Source organism: Lissotriton helveticus, chromosome 4_1, assembly GCF_964261635.1.
Source record: "Lissotriton helveticus chromosome 4_1, aLisHel1.1, whole genome shotgun sequence".
NCBI lineage: Eukaryota > Metazoa > Chordata > Amphibia > Caudata > Salamandridae > Lissotriton > Lissotriton helveticus.
In genome coordinates this window covers 637,029,915-637,051,274 of record NC_136063.1, presented here as the reverse complement: position 1 = coordinate 637,051,274, position 21,360 = coordinate 637,029,915, and the positions used below count along the sequence as shown (strand labels likewise).

At 42.3% G+C, this 21,360-nt stretch overlaps 1 protein-coding gene across 2 annotated transcripts in view; it reads right to left on the bottom strand.

Moving 5' to 3' along the window:
* NSMAF (neutral sphingomyelinase activation associated factor) overlaps nucleotides 1-21,360 on the bottom strand; it is a 610,455-nt gene that overhangs the window by 484,644 nt on the left and 104,451 nt on the right. Inside the window, exons 3-4 of one of the 2 annotated variants that reach the window (XM_078687268.1) lie at nucleotides 7,196-7,274; nucleotides 3,503-3,559 (exon numbers count right to left, since the gene is read on the bottom strand). In XM_078687268.1, the coding sequence (XP_078543394.1) occupies nucleotides 3,503-3,559; nucleotides 7,196-7,274 (136 nt within the window). The remainder of the gene's footprint in view (nucleotides 1-3,502; nucleotides 3,560-7,195; nucleotides 7,275-21,360) is intronic. The other variant, XM_078687269.1, reaches the window with a different exon arrangement.

Sequence of the window (21,360 nt, the reverse complement as noted above, 5' to 3'; positions counted from 1 at the left end):
AAGGAAGGCTAAGATTTGTCCATAACATTGCGGGAAATCTCAGAAGCAACTACTGATCTGCAATGAGGGGAAAAACCCTGGTCCTAATGGTTTCCCATTGGAATTTTGTTTTAAATTATCAGTCCTTAACAAATCCTCCTTTTCTTTCACTATTCCAAAAATAGCTTCAGAAAGGTTGCTTCCCTAAAGACATGCAGGAAACCATGTGCTAGTCCTATATAAACTCGGAAGAGAACTGAAAAAGTGCTCCTCATACCGCGTCATATCCCTTATTAACATGGAAATGAAGATCTATGCTAAGATCCTAGTGAATTGGTTGATTAAAGTTATAATCTCCTTAATTATCCGGGACCAGAATAACTTTATGCTAGGGAGAGGTACCTGCCACTGCCTTCGGAGGTTGCACCCGATTATAGCTCGACGCCATGAACTAATAGGTCATTATGCACTCTTGCTGCAGGACTTTGAAAAGACGTTCAACACCATCGGGGGATCTCTTGGTTCCAAGTCCTAAAAAAGATTAACTTTGGTCATTATTTCTTCGCGTACCAACAACCACCATAGTCAAAGCCTAGTGCACGGGTACGTGTTAATGGGTGTCTGTCCGACTCATTTCCGATAAAAAGAGGTACGACACAGGGATGCCCCCTTTACCCCCTCTTCTTCGGCCTAGGAATAGAGACGCACGATATGTGGCTTTGAATGGCACAATCTTCTAGACGATCGTGACTCTCTATATGCAGATGACTTGATTTTATTCTCCAAGCCTCACAGCACACAGGCACAAGACTCCTACAAATCTTGATGGCAGATGAACTAGCCTCCGGACTTAGAGTAAACTGGAACAAGTCCACTTTGGTACCAATCGCAGGCTGTATTTTATGTGGATAGCTCAGTGGGTTACTGCTTTTGACACAGAGATCCATTTGTTACTTGCAGTTCATAAATTACAATAATAATATAGCACAGTGAACTATGAACTGTCACCAAAGAGATTCATGCAATCTTTATGGTATAGGTTAGAACATTATGTTTCTTCCCCTAGTCTTTCCATTATAATTTTTTTGTTTTAAAAAGGGCTTGTTTGGGTAGGAATACATTCTTATTAGTAAAGCCAACTCCAATCACTGTGGTATGTTTTAAAACCTGAGTTTGTGTTTCTCCAGACCACACACTAAAATATACTGCTAACTAGAGTGGATGATATGTGATTCCTATACCTTGTAATCCTCATTTTCATCTGTAACATTTCCTATAGACTGATGTCATGTATGATTCATTATCCCTGTATAATGTGTGTGATATAAAGAGCTCGGACGTCCTACACTGGTATGAAGAGTACTATAGAATAAATGAAATGTATATGAAAGAGAACTATGGAGAGATGAGGGGCACTGTTGGAGTGTGGTAGTGAGGGAATCCATGGAAAAGGAGCTCATGGGGAGGGGGGGGCAAAAAAGATTGTAAGACCGGATGCCACAAGTACTAAAAATGGCTCTACTATAAGGGATGTAGTGACTGCTCCATCTATTGTACAAAAGTTGAGACTTGTAGGGGGCTGGGGAGCAGGATAGGCGAGCTTGTATCCTGGGCCTCTGGAAGGGCATGTTAAGGTGGGAGCAGGAGACTTTCACTGATGGCTCCGCTTTTTGCAGAATATGATTTTTCCTAGGAGTTGGGTTCCTAACGGGCAACCTTGAGCACAAAACAACAAGCATCTCCTATGGCACATGGAGAGCAGTGGGAAGCAGAGTGAGATGAGGGCAGTCAGTGAGAGATTCTCTGGCTTATCCCTGTGTGCACTTCTCCCTCACTGCCAATAATCTTCAAATACTTTTTGTGTAGCCATCAGGTTGTAGTTTGGTCCTATGGCACTGACAGTGCAGCTACCAGTTGGCAGCTGCGCAATTGTGATTGGCCAAGAGTGGTCTAGGTTTTCTTAAGTGTTTCGACATGACCAGTGCAGTCTTTGCTAGCAGCGGCGTGAGTACTATTGACATAAAAACTGTTCAGTTGAATGAGTGAACTAGGTGTACACAACTCTGATGATGCCACCAGCCAAATACTCGCCTGCAAATAGACATAAAACACTTCACTGGTGTGTAAAGGCCCTTTAGAAATGTAGCATTAAATGTTCATACAATTGGTGGGGATGCACCTGGAGTGATATATGATACTCAATAAATTAACTGGCATAGAGAGCTGGTGGAAAGCCATTTTACTTGAATAAATTTGCTATTTTTTTATGGATATTTCTTAAGCACAACAAATGTGTAATGTAACAGTATCTTTTTGATACTTAGTCCGTTGTTTTGGGGTAGTTCATCACTGTCTACATACAAGTCTCAACTGTTCCACTGAACCTCTTTCGGGTGAAGTTACATCACTATTTTTATAGCACCATGTTCAACATTGGGCACCGTCACAGTTCTAGAAGCCACCTCTCATTTATGTAGGTCGCTTCCATAATTGTGTTCTATCTACAGGAATACAGTTCTGCCATTTTTTCCCAGCAGGTTCACCCCAGAACCTTTCCAGGAATCTTTTGGAAATGGTTTTCATTTCCTACTGTACCAGTTAGGTGTTATTAATAAGCAAAGGTTGGGTGACAGGATCAACATGCTTACAAGGGTTTCTCAAAATTCCTTCAACATTGACCCTATTTTCATGTAATAATTTCGACAATCAGGCAGAATAAATTAATGTAAAGTGCATGAGTTCTATCCCTCACTCCTGTTCTTGCCACTACACCCCTAGGCACCAAAAACTAAGACAAAATAAGAGCATCATTCTGGTCGCACACGCACAAACGAAATGTCTCCAATACAACACTCTTCACACCTATTAAGTTTAGCATGCTACCCATTCAATAATCCACTTGACCCTACCATCAAGGGTATAAAGTGCTACATAAATGTAATTAGAATTCCATGTCATGTTAGCTGGGTGTTTTTTAGGTGGCCCTACCGACTGCGAAGGCTGTATCGGACGCTTAAAAAGATGCACACGGGTGTCCACATTTTATTTACAAGTGACTGCGGGGGGGCGTGCTGTATCGTTGTTAGCACGCGATGCAATTACATTGCAAGTCATTACGACTTGCACTAGGGGGCGCCCAGGTATTGGAAATAAATTCCAACACCTTCCCTACTGTTGCACAACCTGGAGTAGGAGTAGTATTTATTATTATTCTTAAGTCCAGCGCGCCCCCTAGTGCAAGTCGTTGCAATGACTTGCAATGTAAATGCATTGTGTACTAAACGCAGTCGTTGTAACGACCGCGTTGTAATGGTAGCGCGATGCAATGACAGCATTGTAACATGCTATATTTGTAGGGAAGGGACAAAATAGGCTTGGAAAGGGTCAGTTGCACAGTGGGTGAAAAACAGCAAGGCAGATAAAGCTGTAGTAGCAGAGCAAAATGTGTATTAGGATGCCTTCAAAAGCCTAGAGGGACAGGGCAAAAAGTCACATGAAACAAGCCAGTATCTCTTAAAGGTACCTTGGTCAAGGAGAGAAACAGTCCATTCAACAAATATTTTTGGAAGTACCCCAACGCCTGGAAAAGATCAATAACACCACTAGTGAAGAAAGCAGACACAGCTGGGGGAGCTAAACAAAATGCACATTAGGATCACTTTTACAAGTCTAGTAGGACTTAGCTGTCTGTCACTTTCTTGTCATGTGGGAGTGATATTTTCGAAAGGGCAGGACTATGTGAGTAGAGTCAGTTATGAATCAAACTGCTGCTACATATGTAGAGGAGAAATATGCATCCCACAAAAGCTATGGCTCCATGCTGTTGCCAGCTCTCTTACACTTGTCATAGAGTAGAAGCTGCATACTACCAGGAGCCCTCCTATATCCCCTACAGCAGCGTTATTTTCTTTCTGACTTCTGTGGCCCCAAGCTGAATTACTACTGGAAGCCGGCTTATCCATCCTAAGCAATCTCTACAATTTGAACCTCAAAACAATGGTCAACAACACAGAAACAAGGATATATCAAACAAATAAAGAAGGTTTTAAATTAAAGCGTCAAGGAACTCCCGCAGCACGGAATACTACACACGGGCCTGCAATGCTTACCTGCTCTGCCCTGCTGTTACAACGGAGGCCCGGCTGGTGTAGGACTTGATCCCCCAGCATTCACCTTGCCAAGAACAGGAGGGACATGACTGCTGGTGTTAGGAAAGTGTCAAGGTGCTCCCACAGCATGTGATGTGCGGGTGTGCCCGACCGCACCTGGGCAAAGCCAGGGTCAAGGGCCGGCCTGTCTGCACCCGTATGAGGCCGTGCCATCCTGCTTTCATCTTGGCCTCTGGCTGAACTTTAGTGGTAAGAATCCCCTAACACAGTCTTAAAGTGGTGAGAAGATACAAAGTGTAATTTCATTTGGGTGTACGTTCTCATCGTGGGCAAGCGGAAGAAGGCTCTGTGCGTTTCCGCTCAACACCACTCCTATCACAAATTACTTGTCAACATTAATGGGTGCCCTAAGTAGTGAGGCAGGCCATGTGAAGGAAAATAAAATGCCGTAAGTTAATGTGCAAGACTTAATGGATCACTCGGATTGTTGTGGCATGACAAATCACTCAACAACATCGAACCCAAATACCCCACAGGAGATTATCCTTCCATGTACCCAAGAGGAACCTCCGCTCCGCTGACCTCGCCCTGCCATAAGTCCCCTGAACCGGCGGGAGAGCTTTCTCTTACATCGCAGCGAAAACCTGAAAAAAGCTCCCTGTGAACATCAGACGCTCCCCGACCATGCACATGTTCAGGAAAGACCTCAAGACCTGGTTCTTCCACTGACCCGGAGCATGCTGCCCCCTCCCCCAGCACCTTGAGACCCTCACAGGTGAGTAGCGCACTTTACAAACCCCCTGATTGATTGATTAATGACGCCCATGAGGGCAGTTTCTCTTTCCCCAGATGGGGAGGCAGAGGATCCATTGTGGGCATCACTAGGTAATCTTGTAGCATCTTGTTCAGCCAACAGTACTAACTTCCCGCAATTAGTGGCAAAATGGACCCCCACTGCGGAGGGTCTGGCCACTCCCACAGATCTATCCTCTACCTCAACCTGATTTGTCTTCAAGAGACTTGTTCATAAAATGGCGTTCATTTAAATGGGTATCGCTTGTACTGTATCTCAGCAATTCCTGCACCCTCAGGGAGAGAGAGGGGTGTATTGGCTGTGCTAATTTCTACCAAATATAGTTATGTTATGTTATGTTAATTTCGATTTATATAGCGCCAAATCACCGACAGGTCTCTTAGCGCTTGCTTTGGGAACCCGTCCTGGCTTTCCCTGCGAGATTACCCCTACTGGGCATCCCCAAGGTGAAGACCAGGCATCCCGCCGCGGGGGGCCATAGTGGAGATTAAGCAAGCTATTGCCCAGAGCTGCAGAGTGTGAACCCATGATTCGAGTAGGCACCGAGGCGAGAATTATCGAGTCCGTGGACATTTGGGCTCAAGACCCTGCCGCGTCGGGAATTGAACCCTGGTCCCGGGTCTGACCTCTGCATCAGGGTCTGCCTCTTCTAACCAGTGAGCCACACTTCTCCAAAGTAAGATGTAAATGAATCCCCTAAATTCCACCCCGTGGTACCAATTGTTGTTATTCACTGGATTGGGCACTGTAGACTTCATGATTGTGAATTTTGGTCCTAACATTTTTGATCACCGTAACACACAAGTCGTTGATAAGCTAAATGAGGGGATCATTAAGGCAAACACCCCAAGTTACCTGTTGTGTCGTACTGGTAGGGGACTTTAATTGTTCGGTCTGTGCTCGCATGTATGTGGGTTGGAAAACAAGGTGGGCCTGCCAATGACCCATTTTAAACATATTGTTTATGGGTACGTTTTAAAAAACATTGTGATCTCAAATTACTTACTCCCCGATTTTGACTGTGTAAAAGATACTTCTGCTTATTGTCCTTCTTTTGTGGGAGGAGGGAATTCGAGCACAATTGAGAATATACTAATAACTAGCGATTACAGCGGTTTGATCTTAGATTTTAGGATATCTTCAAATTGTGCAAGTCATCACAATCCCCTAATAGCACACTTTAACATAAAACCAAAGATCGAGATGGGAAACTTCATGTTCCTCCTATTGAATATAATACAAACAAAAGAATTAGGTTAAAATGGGACTGAGTAAATCCGCAAGCCTTTGAAACAAAAAATATTAGGAAAAAAATTGACCTCATTAATAGCTGTTTGTCACTAAGGATGTTTCTGCTGCTCAAATTGGGGACTTTGAGTCACTATGTTTATCAATATCATTGGGTTTAACAGTTAAACGCCCCCTACCATTGAATGCAGTGATGAGTATCCAGAAGCCAAATTCCTCTCAGATTTCCTTTTCCTGGTTTCCTTTGAAACCACATGGTTGCCTGCTAAAGATTAATGTGATGAGGATAAGAAGTCCCTGCTCCACCAACAAAACTACAATATTATCAACTTGAAGTAAATCCAGAATTCCTAGCCCTTGGAGTGGCAGTTTAGAAATTGCTTTAGGAAAGAAAGCGGCTCTCTAGACGGACTTCAGTGCCACAAGGACGTTGAAGGCAAATCAAGGGTAAGGGTCCATGCAACTCTGAAGACACAATGCACATTTTCCTTGAATTGCATGTTTTACAGTAAGCCAATAAGTTCTAGGTCTGCAAAAGTTAGAACACGATACCTCATGTTATGGGAAAGCAGGAGTCAGAACAAGGAATACGGCCATGGTGGGGAACACAGCATTTGAATATACATGGTTAAAAAGAAAAGCCACAAGAACAGCAGTGGTAAGTAAGAAAGCACAGAGATGCACCTGTCCAGCTACTTAGCAAAACCAACATTGATTAGTATCAGCACCAACTGTACTAAAATATGAGAAACGAGAATTAAATAGGTCTTACAAAGGAAAAAATAGACCTGTTGGGCACATTTCTCAAAGCCCAACACTTAAGACAACCTGCCCAAAGCATCATCCCAATATACCTACACAAACTCCCAGAATGCCTTATTTGTAAAAAAAAATATATATCAGTAACGGATTGTTACACTATGTTTTGTGGGACGATGCTCTTTGGCAGGGTGTGTGCATCAGTTCGGATTAAAAGCAGTTTAAAGTTCAAGATGGACAAGCATTACTAACACACTATAAATATGCAAAGGCAACCTAGCCTTACCTTAATTATGGGTCTAGAAACTTCATCTGGCTCAAAAATAAGTGATTTTGAACAGATTTTCAACGACCCCCTTACTTTTCTGAAAAATATAAAGAAAGAAAATTCTTTTACTATATACAATCAACACTAACAACACATTAATTTAAAAGAAATGCCTCACTGAGTTATCTTTTAACCGCAGCAACAGTGCATTACAGAGTGGTATGCATGTATCTGGCTCGGGAGGAACATTGGGGTTTAGGAAATCACGGACTATTGAAGCTAGGATGAAAATGCTGCTCTAATCTCAATGTTTCACTAATTTTGTTGTTGTAATTGGAGGATTGTGGTCGTAGTTTTAGTGTTGCTGTTGCATTCTTACAGGTATATTCTTATACCTGACTACTATTGCAGCTGTATCATAACTGTGCAGTTGTACTTTTACTGTTGTACCAAGCCAAGTATTGCCTTAAATTTTAAACGGATGTTAAATTTGCGGTGGGGTCTCTAGTATTCAGATACGTGCAGCCGAGTAATAGTGTTTTAGATTCACTGTTGCAGACTTGTACTGCTCATGTAGGTGTGAAGTGTTGGCTTTGTAGGGCTGAAGAATCCGTGAATCTGCATATTGCTTTGAAAGAGTCGATGTGCAGTTGTGCACTTGCAGAGGTGTACTATATAGAGTGGTGTAATTGTGTATTTATAACGGTGTTGCGCTGTATAGTTGTAATTGTACGGGTGTAGAGTGGTTCTTTTTGTTAGTGCAGAAGTGTAATACTTGTTGCAGAAAAGAAATAAAGAAAAGCCCGGGAGACAACATTTTTCTACACATGAATGATTTGTGCGCTATAACTAAATTGAATGCGCTGAGCCCCAGAGGGCAAGCACACAGCAACGCTACTTTGTTTTCCATATTTTTTTCATGTACAGCAAAAGTCTCACCATCAACGTAATACTCATCCCCATCCCCCCAAACCCACACCCCCGCTTCCAGTACGTGCACACAAGCACAAACCCCGCCCGTGGCGAAACCCACGAATAATTATGGCCTTGATGATGTAGCGCTGTATTGGCGAGATTGAGAGAGGTCCCTATCTTTAATTTGAGTAGTAATTCATTAGATCTAGCCACGGAAACATTAATGACTAAGGGCCTTTCCTTTGTCTCTCATTATACCATTAATAAATTCGAACTCTTCAAAGATCTTATGATCTTCTTTAGAAAGATCAGGCTTCAAAACTTGCGCAGAAATTGTGCCACGGTTCAGGATTTTTACAAAAGAGGTGAAGATATGAAAACCAAGTTCCTAAAACGTGGTTACCCTAAACGTCTCATTCGTGATTCCTACAAACTGGCCAGATTTTTTGATAGACAACACTTACTTACGACACAAGTCAAAGAGCCCAATCCGAGATTGGTATTCTTGACCAGACATTCAACCATGAATGCCAAGTTGCGGCATATAATCAACATGAACTGGCATATACTAAATGCCACCAGGCCAAAAAATAGCATGTTGCCAAAACCAGTATATGCGTACCAGAAAAACAAGAATCTTAAAGATCTCGTCGTACGTTCTAGGATGCAGACTAAATCACCACACTTCGTGCAAACATCTATTACTGGGCAACTCCCACCAATCGGTAACTACAAGTGCCTATCTTGTATGGCTTGTGAATTTGCCATTGAAACTAGGCAATTTTCCTTCAATAACGTGAACATACAAGCCAAAATTTTGACTAATTGCAGAACAACCAACATTTGTTGGTATGCCCTTGCAATAAAGGCTATGTAGGCGAAACAGCTCGCATGATGTCCACCAGATTGTCTGAACACAGGTCAGCCATTCGCACACAAAGTACAAGCCCCTTTGGTGAAACACTATTTGGAGGCCAAGCAAAGTGTCGATGACATACGTTGGCTGATCCTGCAAAAAATTCGAACTACCTTAGGTACTGCAAGTACGAAAATACGTAAATGCAGAGAGGTATATTGGATTTTTATCTTGAATACTTATCTTACAGGAATGAATAATTAGATCCCTTAGGATCTAGTCCTTAAATATAACTGTGGCTGAATCCTGCAATTACTGAAAGTATTACGGTCCGTTACAACTACAAATATATACGTTGACTTAGAGCCTGAGATTTTCTTTAATAACCATTGCGGCTCCATATGAAGACTATTTCCAGCCTGTATGGCAATTTCAAATATAACAAATTTGGTAAACAGAAACTTCAATACTGACGGACACGCCCCTGTTCTTTATATTCATTTTTAGTTATTTCTCAAATCTATTTTTACGTTACAGGTTTATGTAATTGACCCATAATTACATTTATACACCGATATGGGCATTTACTCTATTACTGAAACACCTTCTAAGATGGCCGCCACAGATTTAGCCTTCCTCGTGAGGTATTCCTTTAAGTGGTTCCGGGACCAGGAGTTTTCACTTCCTGCACATGACGCAGGGTTTTTTCCGAGAACCGGGGTTAAAAGCCAGTGCGGAATGGTTGGCCTCCTCTGTGGCTGGCCCAGTTCCGGGGCGGAGCTCCTTTTTCGAATTTTCGACACAATCCGAACCACCAACAGGGACGTCGCTGCTGACAGAGGGCTCGAGAGACCTATTTGGTCATCATTCAATACCCGGCAACTGGACGTGTTTGAATAATACGTCACTCTGTCTCCATCAGTTTGGTAAGCGAAAGCTCAGAGCAAAATTGCAATGTAACGGCGACTCTTACAATCTAAAGAAATCGTGAGTGCTCAGAGAGCTATTTTTCAGCCATTTCGTTCTCTCTTTTAAGGGGATAACGGCCCATATCAGGGACGAAGCGGCTGACAGGGGGTTCGAGTGATCCAATTGGGCCTCATTTAATACCCGGCAACCGGACGTGTTTGAATAATACGTCACACACTCTCCATCAGTTCGGTAAGCGAATGCTCAAATAGTAAAATTGTAATATAACGGCGGCTCTTATAATTCAAAGAAATTGCGAGTGCTTAGACAGCTATTTTTCAGCCATTTTGTTCTCTCTTTTAAGGAGATAACGACCCAGATCATCGTTGCTTTGGCGATTTACGGGGGTCCCCTGCCATCCATCTGCAACTCGTTAAGTTCCTTCCATCGAAACGAACTTTTTACAATACAACGTTGCATATATTCGATTTCATTGGTAAGCCGACGTTCACCAATTACATGTACAAGGTAACAGTCTTTCCTGTAACTCCACAACTGTTACAAACTTGTTTATATCTTTTCAAGGGCATATCTCCTTGCTGTCTTTGTGCCCTACGGGCCCCTTTACCGTATCGTTCTGGTCTTTTATAAGAACAAATTCACAGTGCAGACACCACATTTATGGTAAGGGTCATTTACACAGATGGTTGTCCTTGTTGTGTTGGGAGTTCATCTAGTTTGAAATTACTAATTGTCACACATTGTAATAAATTTGAGATCTAGAGTACCCACATTTCTTTAGAAATAACAACACTATTTATTGGCCCCCCTACATCGCCGTGCAATGGGGCACAAACAGAATAATTAGGGTAAATGTTCATTACCATTTGTCCTTAACGTTTACCCATATGATTAAACACAGCCACATTTGCATGAACTTACTCTAGACTAAGCTAATGGATAACAAATACCAAATATGTTTTGTTGAATTATTACATGGTGGTTGTCCAGATCTCAATATTTGTTTTCCTTGATTAATACTACTATAAGGAACTAAGTATCACTATATTTATAAATATATATGCAATCGTGGGTTTCAGCATTGAGAGGTTGCACATCATTAAAGTCACATGCCATTTTTTAGGAACTTATCATCCTGGTGAGCAATTTATTTCTCCTGTTTGAGAGTGCACTTAATGCCTCTATAACTAGTAGAAATATATAAACGCAGTCTTCAGCTCTGCATTTCATTATTAGAGTCAATTGTCATTCTAACAATTGGTCATCATGGTCAGCCACTTATATTTTTTCTGCCTGAGAGTACATCGCTTGCTTTTTTAACCAGTAGAAATATAAGGATGCAAACTCTGGGTCTGCACTATAGTATCTTCGGACCTTTAGGATAATATGATATCAGTGAATATATTCTATTTCTTCTCTTTTTTCTGTTATCTCTTCTTTTGATTTTGTTTGCCTTTTTTCTTCTTCTAATTCAAAGTTGAATAGGCATAGGACATTGTTATAGGAAGTCACATGGTGATGGATATACGGTGTTAGTTATTAAATGCCACCGACCCTTTCATTTCTGGGTCGCTATCTGTGAGACTGTTTAGAATATGTATTGTATTGTATTGTATTGCGTACTTGTATAGCGCAAACTGTCACCCAACGGGTATCCTGGCGCTTTGGGTGACAGTTTATCTGTTTGACAATATGTTGCTATAACTAGCAGTTTTTATTGATGAATTTATTGTAAATATTGTATTATTCATATGATATGTTTTTAACTATGTATTTATGACTGTAGTATGACACTGATGTGGATTTTTGGTTATTTGTGTTTTGTTTAGGTTTTTTTGAATTCACATCATGGCTTCCTGATGAAGGCTGATAGCCGAAACGCGCGTAGCAACTACTAAAACTTCTAGCCATGTTAACATTGATTGAACTTTTTTTCTAAATATGCCTTTTTGATTTGATGAATTTTGAAAGTTGTTATTGAACTTTACTAACTGTGACGCCCAAATATACATTAGCACAGAAGTACTACAAATATTGGACATTTTTATCAGATGTATACATTTTGCTTAATAGTTTAAATGAAATAGAAAAATAAATACAATTTTGAATACTGTATTGTTGTCTATTATAAATCATTGTTTGTATGACTACATATTGTTTTGATTGCCACATCGTGCCTGTTTAGGTCCATACGTTTTAATCATGTTTCCTAAACACTTTCTTTCAACTGACTTAATGATATAGAGAATCATTTATGCAAACCTGAAAATCATGGTACAAGTGATCAAAAATCACCAGGATAGACATACCACCTCATTGCGATCTGCCACCAATCACACAGTGAGATTTTGTACCAGACAAGGCTTTCGGATTCACATTCCGCTGTAGACTAACTGTCGCAATTTATAAAGTTTGCCACATACAATTTAACTGAATGCACCAGGCTGGGCAACTGTTGGATTTGGGAAACCCAATGCCTCCGCTGTTGTAAAATATTTCCCTACATATTAAAAAGCATGCGGGTAAAAACCTAATGTAATACAGCCAATTGACGGGCTGGAAGAATGTGTAGTAACGCTGGCTGCTCCCAAGCATCGGTAGCATCGACTCACTGAACACACTTTTCCATTGCTCCCAAATAAGGAACATGGATAAATGTGGGAATTTCTAGATAAACGGAAAATAAAACCAATTATGAGTTTCAGAAAGGATACACGCCTAGATACCTTTTTGGAACAATGACGGTCTTTGCTCAAAGAATTAGCAAGGACTGCTATTCTCATGCCACATACTGGCTGAACTGATAAATCAGCACACGAAGGCCAAGTGCCTCCTGTTCTGCTATCCTTCAATATGAACTGGAGATATGATGCACGACCTATCCCAGAGTCACCTGGCGTCAGTGGCGGCTGCTCCTGGGAAGCAGCAGCAGCAGGCGGGGAAGAGGGGAAATAGGGTTTAAACAAAAACACACAAAAAACCACTTACCTCCGGCTGGCTGGACGATCGCCGCCGCTTCTCCTCCGTCCTCTTCCTGTCCTGGCTTCTTCTGTGGAAACAGGAAGCACTCCGGCTACCAGGCTCCCCATTGCCAATGACAACGCTACAATGCAGCATTGTGGTTGGTCAGAGCACCGTGTTCCAGCGCTCAGCCAGGGAATGAGGGACTGGACATATTCTCCATGCAGGCTGTAATGCAGCTTGCATGGAGAAAATGCAAAGTGCGCATGAATGTTTGGCCGTCCCCAATGCCCACCACTCCCCCCCCCCGCCCCCCCCTTCTTTGAGAGCAGAGCAGATCCGCCCTGCTGAGATGCCGTAGCAGGAACAAATAAAATGATAATAATGGGAGTTATTTTATTTTTCCTTTTTTTTTCACTGCTTAAGGAAGTGGGGCAACGCTCCACCGCCTGCCATGAAGATTCCTCTCTGCCCTTCACTTTCTGTGCTAGACTTTTATAACAATCTCATTGCGGTTTAGAAAACTTAGTGGCAAAAACTGACAAGTGGTTCGATGCCCTTTCAATTATTTTAATTCTACAATTGTATGTTCTTTTGAATATGAACAAAAAAGACACACATGTATCATCCGGCTAGAAACTCACAGAAATTAATAACAAGCCAATGTAAAAATGAAGTCAGGCTTGATAAAGCATTACAGATTTATTCACAGAGGCTTGATTGTCACACTGTAGAACATAATATAAACCAATCGTAAATTATAGGAATCATGTGTTTTAAGCACTGATTAATAGCTTAACTTCTGGTCTCTTGGGTAGTCGGCACTGGTCTGTCCCTGCAGACTGCGATGTACTTAATGTTTTTGTGTCAAATTGTATTTTGTTCTACTTATTAAGCCGATTTAAAGTCTTTGAGGTTCAGAAAGTGCAGGGAATAAGCAGCGATGAGATGCCGGAAATCAATGGATGGTTCAGTGTAATATTAGCTTATTTTATACCTCTGGGTGTGATTTAATAGTTTTATGACGGATTGTGAGAGGCAGCATGAGATGATCGGGTTTATTGGGGAATGTAGTGGGAAAGAAGATTTAACTTGCTTAGTGCATATGGTGGATTCCAATTGCAGATTCTTTTAAATGCTGATGTAATTTGGTTATTACTTCTTGTATGCCTTTTATGTAGGTTTTCTTGTATTTATGTACCTTTTATAGCTATTTATGTGCCGAATAAAGTGTCACAAACAAATAGCTGAGCACATGTAACTCAAGGAGGGACATGCCCATGACAAAGCACCTGCAATGTAGGACCCCAGACACCACCGTAGCTGCTAGGAGGGCTCGTCTGCTCCTTCTCAATGTGCTTTAACCCTGCCCTTCCAATTGTCTCGCTCCACTGGTAGCTGGGGAAGTCCCCTCAGAGCTGGTACACTGAGGTTCCCTTTCAACCCCTTCCCCTTTGAGAAAAGAGGCACACATTTCAGGGGGAGGTACAGTGTCCAGTCACTGAAACATTTCAAACAAGATTAGCAGCCCTTCGTTTCCTATAAGGAAATTGTCTTCCCTTAAAAAAAGGACATGTTTTGTAGGTCTCGTCTAGCGATGCAGCGCATGCACTGCACGTCTTGGCGAGATCTATTGTCGTCGGTTTTGTGTTCGGAAGGGGGACAGGAGCTGTGCACGCGCCCGGACAGGCGAGAGATGTGCACGGGCTCGCCGGCATTTCAGCAGAATGCGCACATGACGCGCTTTCACTTTCCCAGGTTCCAGCGTGGAAGTGCACGTACGGGTCGCCGGCGTTTTAGCAGAACACGCGCATGGTGCGCTTTCACTTTCACAGGTTCCTGCATGGACACGGATTTGCCATATCTGTTCTAAAACGCTATTCGGCTGCGCTTCGCCCTACTGTAGCCCGTGAATAACCTCTCGATGCTGCATTCCAGCTCGGCTCTCTCGTGGGCTGGGTGTCTCCAAGTTGGGCTCAGTTCTGCGCACATGTGATAACAGTAATGAGAAGAAATGAGTGAGAATAAAATTGGTTTACATTACTAGAAAGTAAAGATTCTTAATTTAAGCAGTGTAGTACGATTACGTTTACACCAAACAAAGTTCACATTAATTTCACAAGATACTGTTAATATATTGCTAAAAGACACATTGGTGATAGAGGTTACATCTGCAACTTTTAGTATTAAACATATTACAGTGGAGGGAACTCTGCAGAGAACTCTTAACTGCTGAGGTTGTCAAGGGCGATCAACCTGGTTTGGATGCGAGTGATTGGGGGGGGGCAGATGTAGAGGAGAGCGGGAGTTTGTGATGCAATTGTGTCAAGTCCCTTGGTATACGATTGTTGGCACCCAAATTGGTCTGAGCCCACGGTCATTATGTTTTCCGTTGTCTTGTGCTCGAATTTTCGAGGGCTGTCTGCTCGCACCTGTACACCCACCCTATTATTTTTTTAAATGAAAAATAAAGGTTCTGGAAAAAAAAACATATTATACTACTTTGTTACCTAGAAGTACGAGTTACTTACCTTCGGTAACGATGTATCTGGTAGAGACGATTCTAGCTGCAGATTTCTTAAAGTACAATTATCCCCAGGCATGAGACTGGATCCGGAAAACTTTTGGCCACAGCAGCCCTGCGCACCGGGGGGACGGCACCACGTGACTCGCCCTGACGTCCTCCGCGTCCGTGACGTCAGCAAGGATACATAAGTCCCACCCCTGTGCACCTACGTCAGTTTTCTTCAGAGAAATTTTACGCGCCACAACGCGGAGCCATCACTAACAAAAACTGTGAGAATACTGGAACAGTGTGCGAAAAAGCCCGCTAAACAGAAGGGAAAGAAACAATGGTGAGGAACAGAACCATCCACAATAGAAGCAGGTACTGAGGTACCAAGATCTGGAATGAAAGAACAGGGCACCGCTACTGGAAAGCAATCCTACAAACAAATACAACAGCCTCCCAGGGGCAGAAGCATGCGAAAATAAACAGCAGACCAAGAAGTCTGCAGCCACTGGCCGGAAAAGAAAGGGACACCAAGGTCAGAACGGAGAGCAATGACCATTCAACGTCCGACAATACCAGCAGGAAGAAGTCTCCCGAAAGCCAAGGTCGAGACCAGCCAAAGCACCTCAACTACAAGGACTGCCAAAGAAAGAAGTGCAAGTAACAAAGGGAAGAAGAAGCATGAGCGAACCCCACACTGGAGACCAGGGTGCAGGTACACAGAAGTGCCTATAAAAGTCAAGAATGGAGCAACAACAAGGCGAGCATCCCCCGAAGGAGGGAGTAAGAAAATGCACTTGCAAAAGACAACCACCCGGAGGCAGGAGAGTGCAGAAGACCAAGAGGGCCCTCGCAGAACAGGGAGGAAGGGCGGGTCGTGAAGGAATCTGCTGCTAGAATTGTCTCTACCAGATGCATCATTACCGAAGGTAAGTAACTCATACATCTGATAGAGACTACTAGCCGCAGATTCCTTAACATAGAATAGATACCCTAGACATACCCAAGAGGTAGTCTGCTAGAGGACCTCTCCAGCCTGGACGAAGCAATGCCCCAATAGGGGATGAGTCACAGGGACAGGGAGAATAGCCAAGGACAGAACGGAGAGCAATGACCATTTAACCTCAACTTTGCCTGAATTCTGGAGGTCCCCAGATTCCAATAATGATTCAGTGGGGGATCCCAGGGTTCCAGTAATGATCAAGTGGGGGTCCACAGAAGCCAAAACGTTAGGAACCACTGCTCTAGGGTATTCACTACTGAACCACCCAAGAGTTTCCTGCAGTCTTCTCCTTTTTTCCCAATGGCCTGTCCATTCCATTGATACATTGTGAAATTAATGAAAATGTTCCTATCCTTAGACCTTGGAGCACTCATCCGTCCATCTCAATGTTCAACTAGGGACAGGTTTCTCAGGTTTGGAGAAATCTAGTAAATCCCATTGCTGCCACTAATTGTTGCAGTCTGGGGATGATGGACCCAGTTTGTGAGATTCACAGCCATTTACCACTGGTGTCTAGGGACAAACGCTTCTATTTGACCCAATACTGATCACCAAGTACACCTGTTTTAGCACTAGACTCTCACGGTAGTGGAGTCTAGCAGTGCAAGGCATATTGTGGTGTTGGGTTACAGATAGCAAATGACAATTAATAAATCACTTGCCAGCAAGTAATTTGGTTTTTAATAAAAAAACATGTACTTTAATCTTGTGCACACATGAAAAATAAAAGTGACTGAACGCAATAAGCAGAAGACAGTAAATCAGGGTACTAAAGGCAATTATGCATATGGTATACTGGAGACAATCTTTATGGGTAAGGTGCATTGGTTACTCCAAATATTAAGTCCCACTTTAATATGTACTGTTCCTATCAGGGAACAATATCCCAGTACTTTTTCTGTCCTGGTTGCATTTGTGTTGTCCCTTGCATGGGCTGTGCTGGTGCACATCACTATCAGTAGATTAGAACTGTGGGATTGGTGAGTGCTCGCCATGGCCCAACATGCACCAAAGAAGGTTGTGCTTCACGTTTGCTTGCCAGCACCAGAAACCTCAAGTAAGCCACAGAAGCACCAGCACATATCCAGAGGTGGTGTACTAGGGTAACAGAGCTCACAGTAATGAGAGTCTTGCTGCTGCATGAGATTACACTCCTCTGGTCAACCCTGGCTTCACTAGGTGCTTAAAGTTTCTGGTGTGTCCGAATGTATATGGAGGTTGTGGGTTGCCACAGCGCTTCAGCATTTCTTGTGTTAGCTGACAGCAAGAAATTCGCTTCCAGTTCAATGTTAGGGCTCCATTAATCATAGGTATCAAAGTTGCTTCGACCAGTGAGACACATCAGGACCTCGGATCTCACTTACAGTGTTTCGGTGTTGGTTGCATGTCACAGTAGTAGGTTGCTTGGATTTACCCAAGCTGTGTGTTACCTTTGCATCCTCTTCTTCAATGCATCTCTCAGCAATCACTGAGACCTCTCCCTTGAAGAACTATGCAGGCAGTCCCGTTCTGGCAGGTTAATCAAATCTTTCCCAGGTTCCTGGTCCTGAACCTGGCAAGGAAACTGCAATCACCATCCCAGCCCTGGAGCTCAAATGATTCTTCTGGTAGCCACTGGTGGGAGACCCCAGGCTTCTGGTCAGGAAATCTTGGCACATCGATTGAAACATTCTGTCCCATCTTTATGGTCAAGTTGCAGACAGATTTTGTGCATTCCAGCAGTTTAGTTATGAGACTGGTTCTGGGCAGTTTAGCAAATTTCACTCTTGACTAACTCTTAACCTTTGGGTGGTAGCCCTTTCAGAGAACGATGGGTCTGGAAGAGAAAATTGAAAACAACATAGTTCCAAAGGGACCCTCTGAGATTTATAATGCCAAAAATGGCTTGATTTTAGCGGTCTCCTGCCCAAGATTGCCTCTGCTACAATAGATGTCAATAGGGAAAAACATTCCTCAGATTTGTTTATCAAAATCTCGCACCTTCCGGTTTAAAATGTTGGCATCTATGAGTTTTCTCTCCTAAACACTCTGTCTGAACCACTGGACCACCTACGGAATGGCTAAGAAGAGAGAGTCCTGTAATGCATATATATTTCTGGGGTTCTCCTTAACACTCCATCCTAGGTACAACTTGCTTTTTTGATCCTCAAGCCTCTTCAACCTGCATACAACAAATACATGCCACTACCATGCCCGGAATGGGTGGGCGAAATAAATCATTTCAGCAGACTGGCAGACAACATAAAAACACAGGGGCTGCCGGTAGGCCCAATCCCTATCAGGTGACAGGTAAAATGGCCTGCCCCAATGACTATAATTGGAATTACCGCCCATGGTGTCAGTCCACCACAGCCCCGTGAGAAGACTATAGTCGATCTCCTAAGAGGAAGATGTACTTGGTGCACCCCTCCAACCCTGCTCCGAGTCTCACTCATTAGGACAACAAGGCCTCTCTACATATGCAGGGTTGCAGCGGTAGGGGTTGACAATTATTACAGCTTTATGGAAAACTTGAGGCAAGTTGCATGCTCTTAACAGCATGAAGAGGACTTTTTGCCATCCAAAACATCCTCGGTTGGGCCTTTGCAAACCTTTTGAAAAATATATATACTTTGACATGAATTGTGGACACTCACATTTGGCCTTATTTCTCCGAAACGAAGAAAAGGCACTGAATGAGATATATATAACATTTCTTTAGGAAATCTTATTTTGGAGTGAGAAAACTAAATTTGGAACCCTAGAATACCTTCTGAACAGTTTGGAATACAAATGTGGAAGTCATTTAGATGTCGTCCAATAAATAAGTTTTGTTCTCCATGCACTGTAGTGATAAATGAGTGAATGTGCGTTTAGTAGTATAATTGCTCTAAATAACAGGTTATTGGGCCACATATCTTTTCACTGCCTGTAGATATGGTGCATCACTGTATTAAAATATTAACATTTGTGTGCACCGAGGCAATTGCTTAAGCTGATGTGTTAACAAAACAGTAACGGAACAACATTAGTAACAATAGTAAAATTATTTCCCTGGTGTTAAATAATCTTAGAACATAAAATTAAGTCAGTAAGGAAGGGCGACAGAGTAAAGACGTGAGCACCGCAGGCTATGCCAGTGAGAATCCTTCTCTGCAACATAAAGTTAATTTTGTAAGGCGATAAGAACCAACATAAAATCAAATTAAGAGAATAAATTATACTTTGAATCAAGTTAGATCAATTAAATCACGTTAATTAACTAGTTACATTGGCTAATTTGCATGCGCCATCAAAGCATTCCGAGCCAGGGCAGTGTTCGGACCCACAATAATTGATAGGGACTGGATAGCTAGCTGCCTGTAAAACACAGAAAATGCTTAGCAATTTCTATTTCCCTATGAGACATACGGATAGGATACTTTCAGCCTGCTATCAATCCAGTAAGCCCAACGAGGCCAAATAGTTTTCAAATACGCATTATTCCAACTGTGCATACACCAAGTGTGTTCTTAGTTCCATTAGGGCTTCTTTCGTGGGAAGATTATGCCACTCGACTGGTTTGAGAGAAGATCAATTATGTTGCCTAAACACACCACAAAGTAAGCGTCACTGATCAACTGCTCAAGCATGACTGAATAATGCAGAGACCGAATGGCATAACCAGATCATGAAATGTCCCTACTAGGTGTTATAGAAGGTCTTTAACTGCTCCCCTTCGTATACGAAACAGATTGTAGGCACCCTACTGGTGAATTTCAGAAAAGAACGTTGCTGATCGGACCCGACCATATAAGACTGAAATTATTGGAAGCGTAAAACAATTTTTGATTGTCACCTCACTGAGCTCATAAAAATCCATGCTAGGATGAAGTTGTCCATTGGTTTAGGTACAAATATACCAAAGCATATCCCAGTGAGGATGATTTGCAGATAAAGCACTTGGTAGGGCTTCTATTTTTTTCTGGTCTTGAGCTTCTCATACCATGAGACAATATACATAGGCCCTTGTGGCATTCGGCCCTACGTTGTTGGTCAAGGATACAACTGCATACTATCCGAAGAAGCAACTGGTCCATCCTCTTTTCACTAATAAAATAATGTGTGTATTGACAGACCTTTCTGTTATGGGCTTCTTAAGGTGAGTACATGTCACTTTCTGTGAAAATAAGTTAATCCCAAATTGGAAGACGTGAAGTTAAGGTGATGGTATTCCTTGATCTGTCAAGAGGATTATGCTGCTATAACTGTATTTTCAATAATGACAGACAAGACTTGGGCAATGAAATCCAGAATCATGGTGTCTACAATGAGTCACTATCATAAAGGAGGGAGTTTTCCTAAAACACACTTTTTTATGTTAAAGATATTGGTTCAACATGGTCTTGAAAACCAGGGGTATACTTTGTCAATAAAATACATTCATCTGTAAAGCAGCTAGACACTCCAGAATTCCGAAGCGCAACAAACACAACACATTTATTTACTAAATAAATAGATCCTGATCAGAATTAAAGAGAATGACTGAAATAGATATCCAATTAATCGGCAAAGAAGCTCCTGATCCTGGTCTGTCATTCAGAACTGCCCATTGCTGATTCCCAGATGTGATCACATATATATACGTGAACAAGCCGTGAGGTGAAACGCGTTGTTTGTTTTTTTGCTGCCGAATAAATTCTTGTAGCACAGCAACTCCTGGCGTGTCGTTGTACGTTTCTTCGTATTGGAGAATCCTTGGAGATATATATATATATATATATTATTTTTCTACTGGTATATGGTTGTGTCACAATGCTGACTTGCACACTTTATTCGGGGACCCGGAGTCGGTGGGTTCCATAAATACTCTAAGAGGTGCCACAACTCTTCTATCATCTTGCCTCGTCCCACTTTCACAAGCTATTTGATGCCTATAGATCTGTATAGCTAGCTCAGTTATGTTTGCAGAATTTAGCGGCCAGGCCATGTTAATTCTATTCTTTAGAGGACATGATCAAGGAGATTTACACTCCCCTATTCCTCAT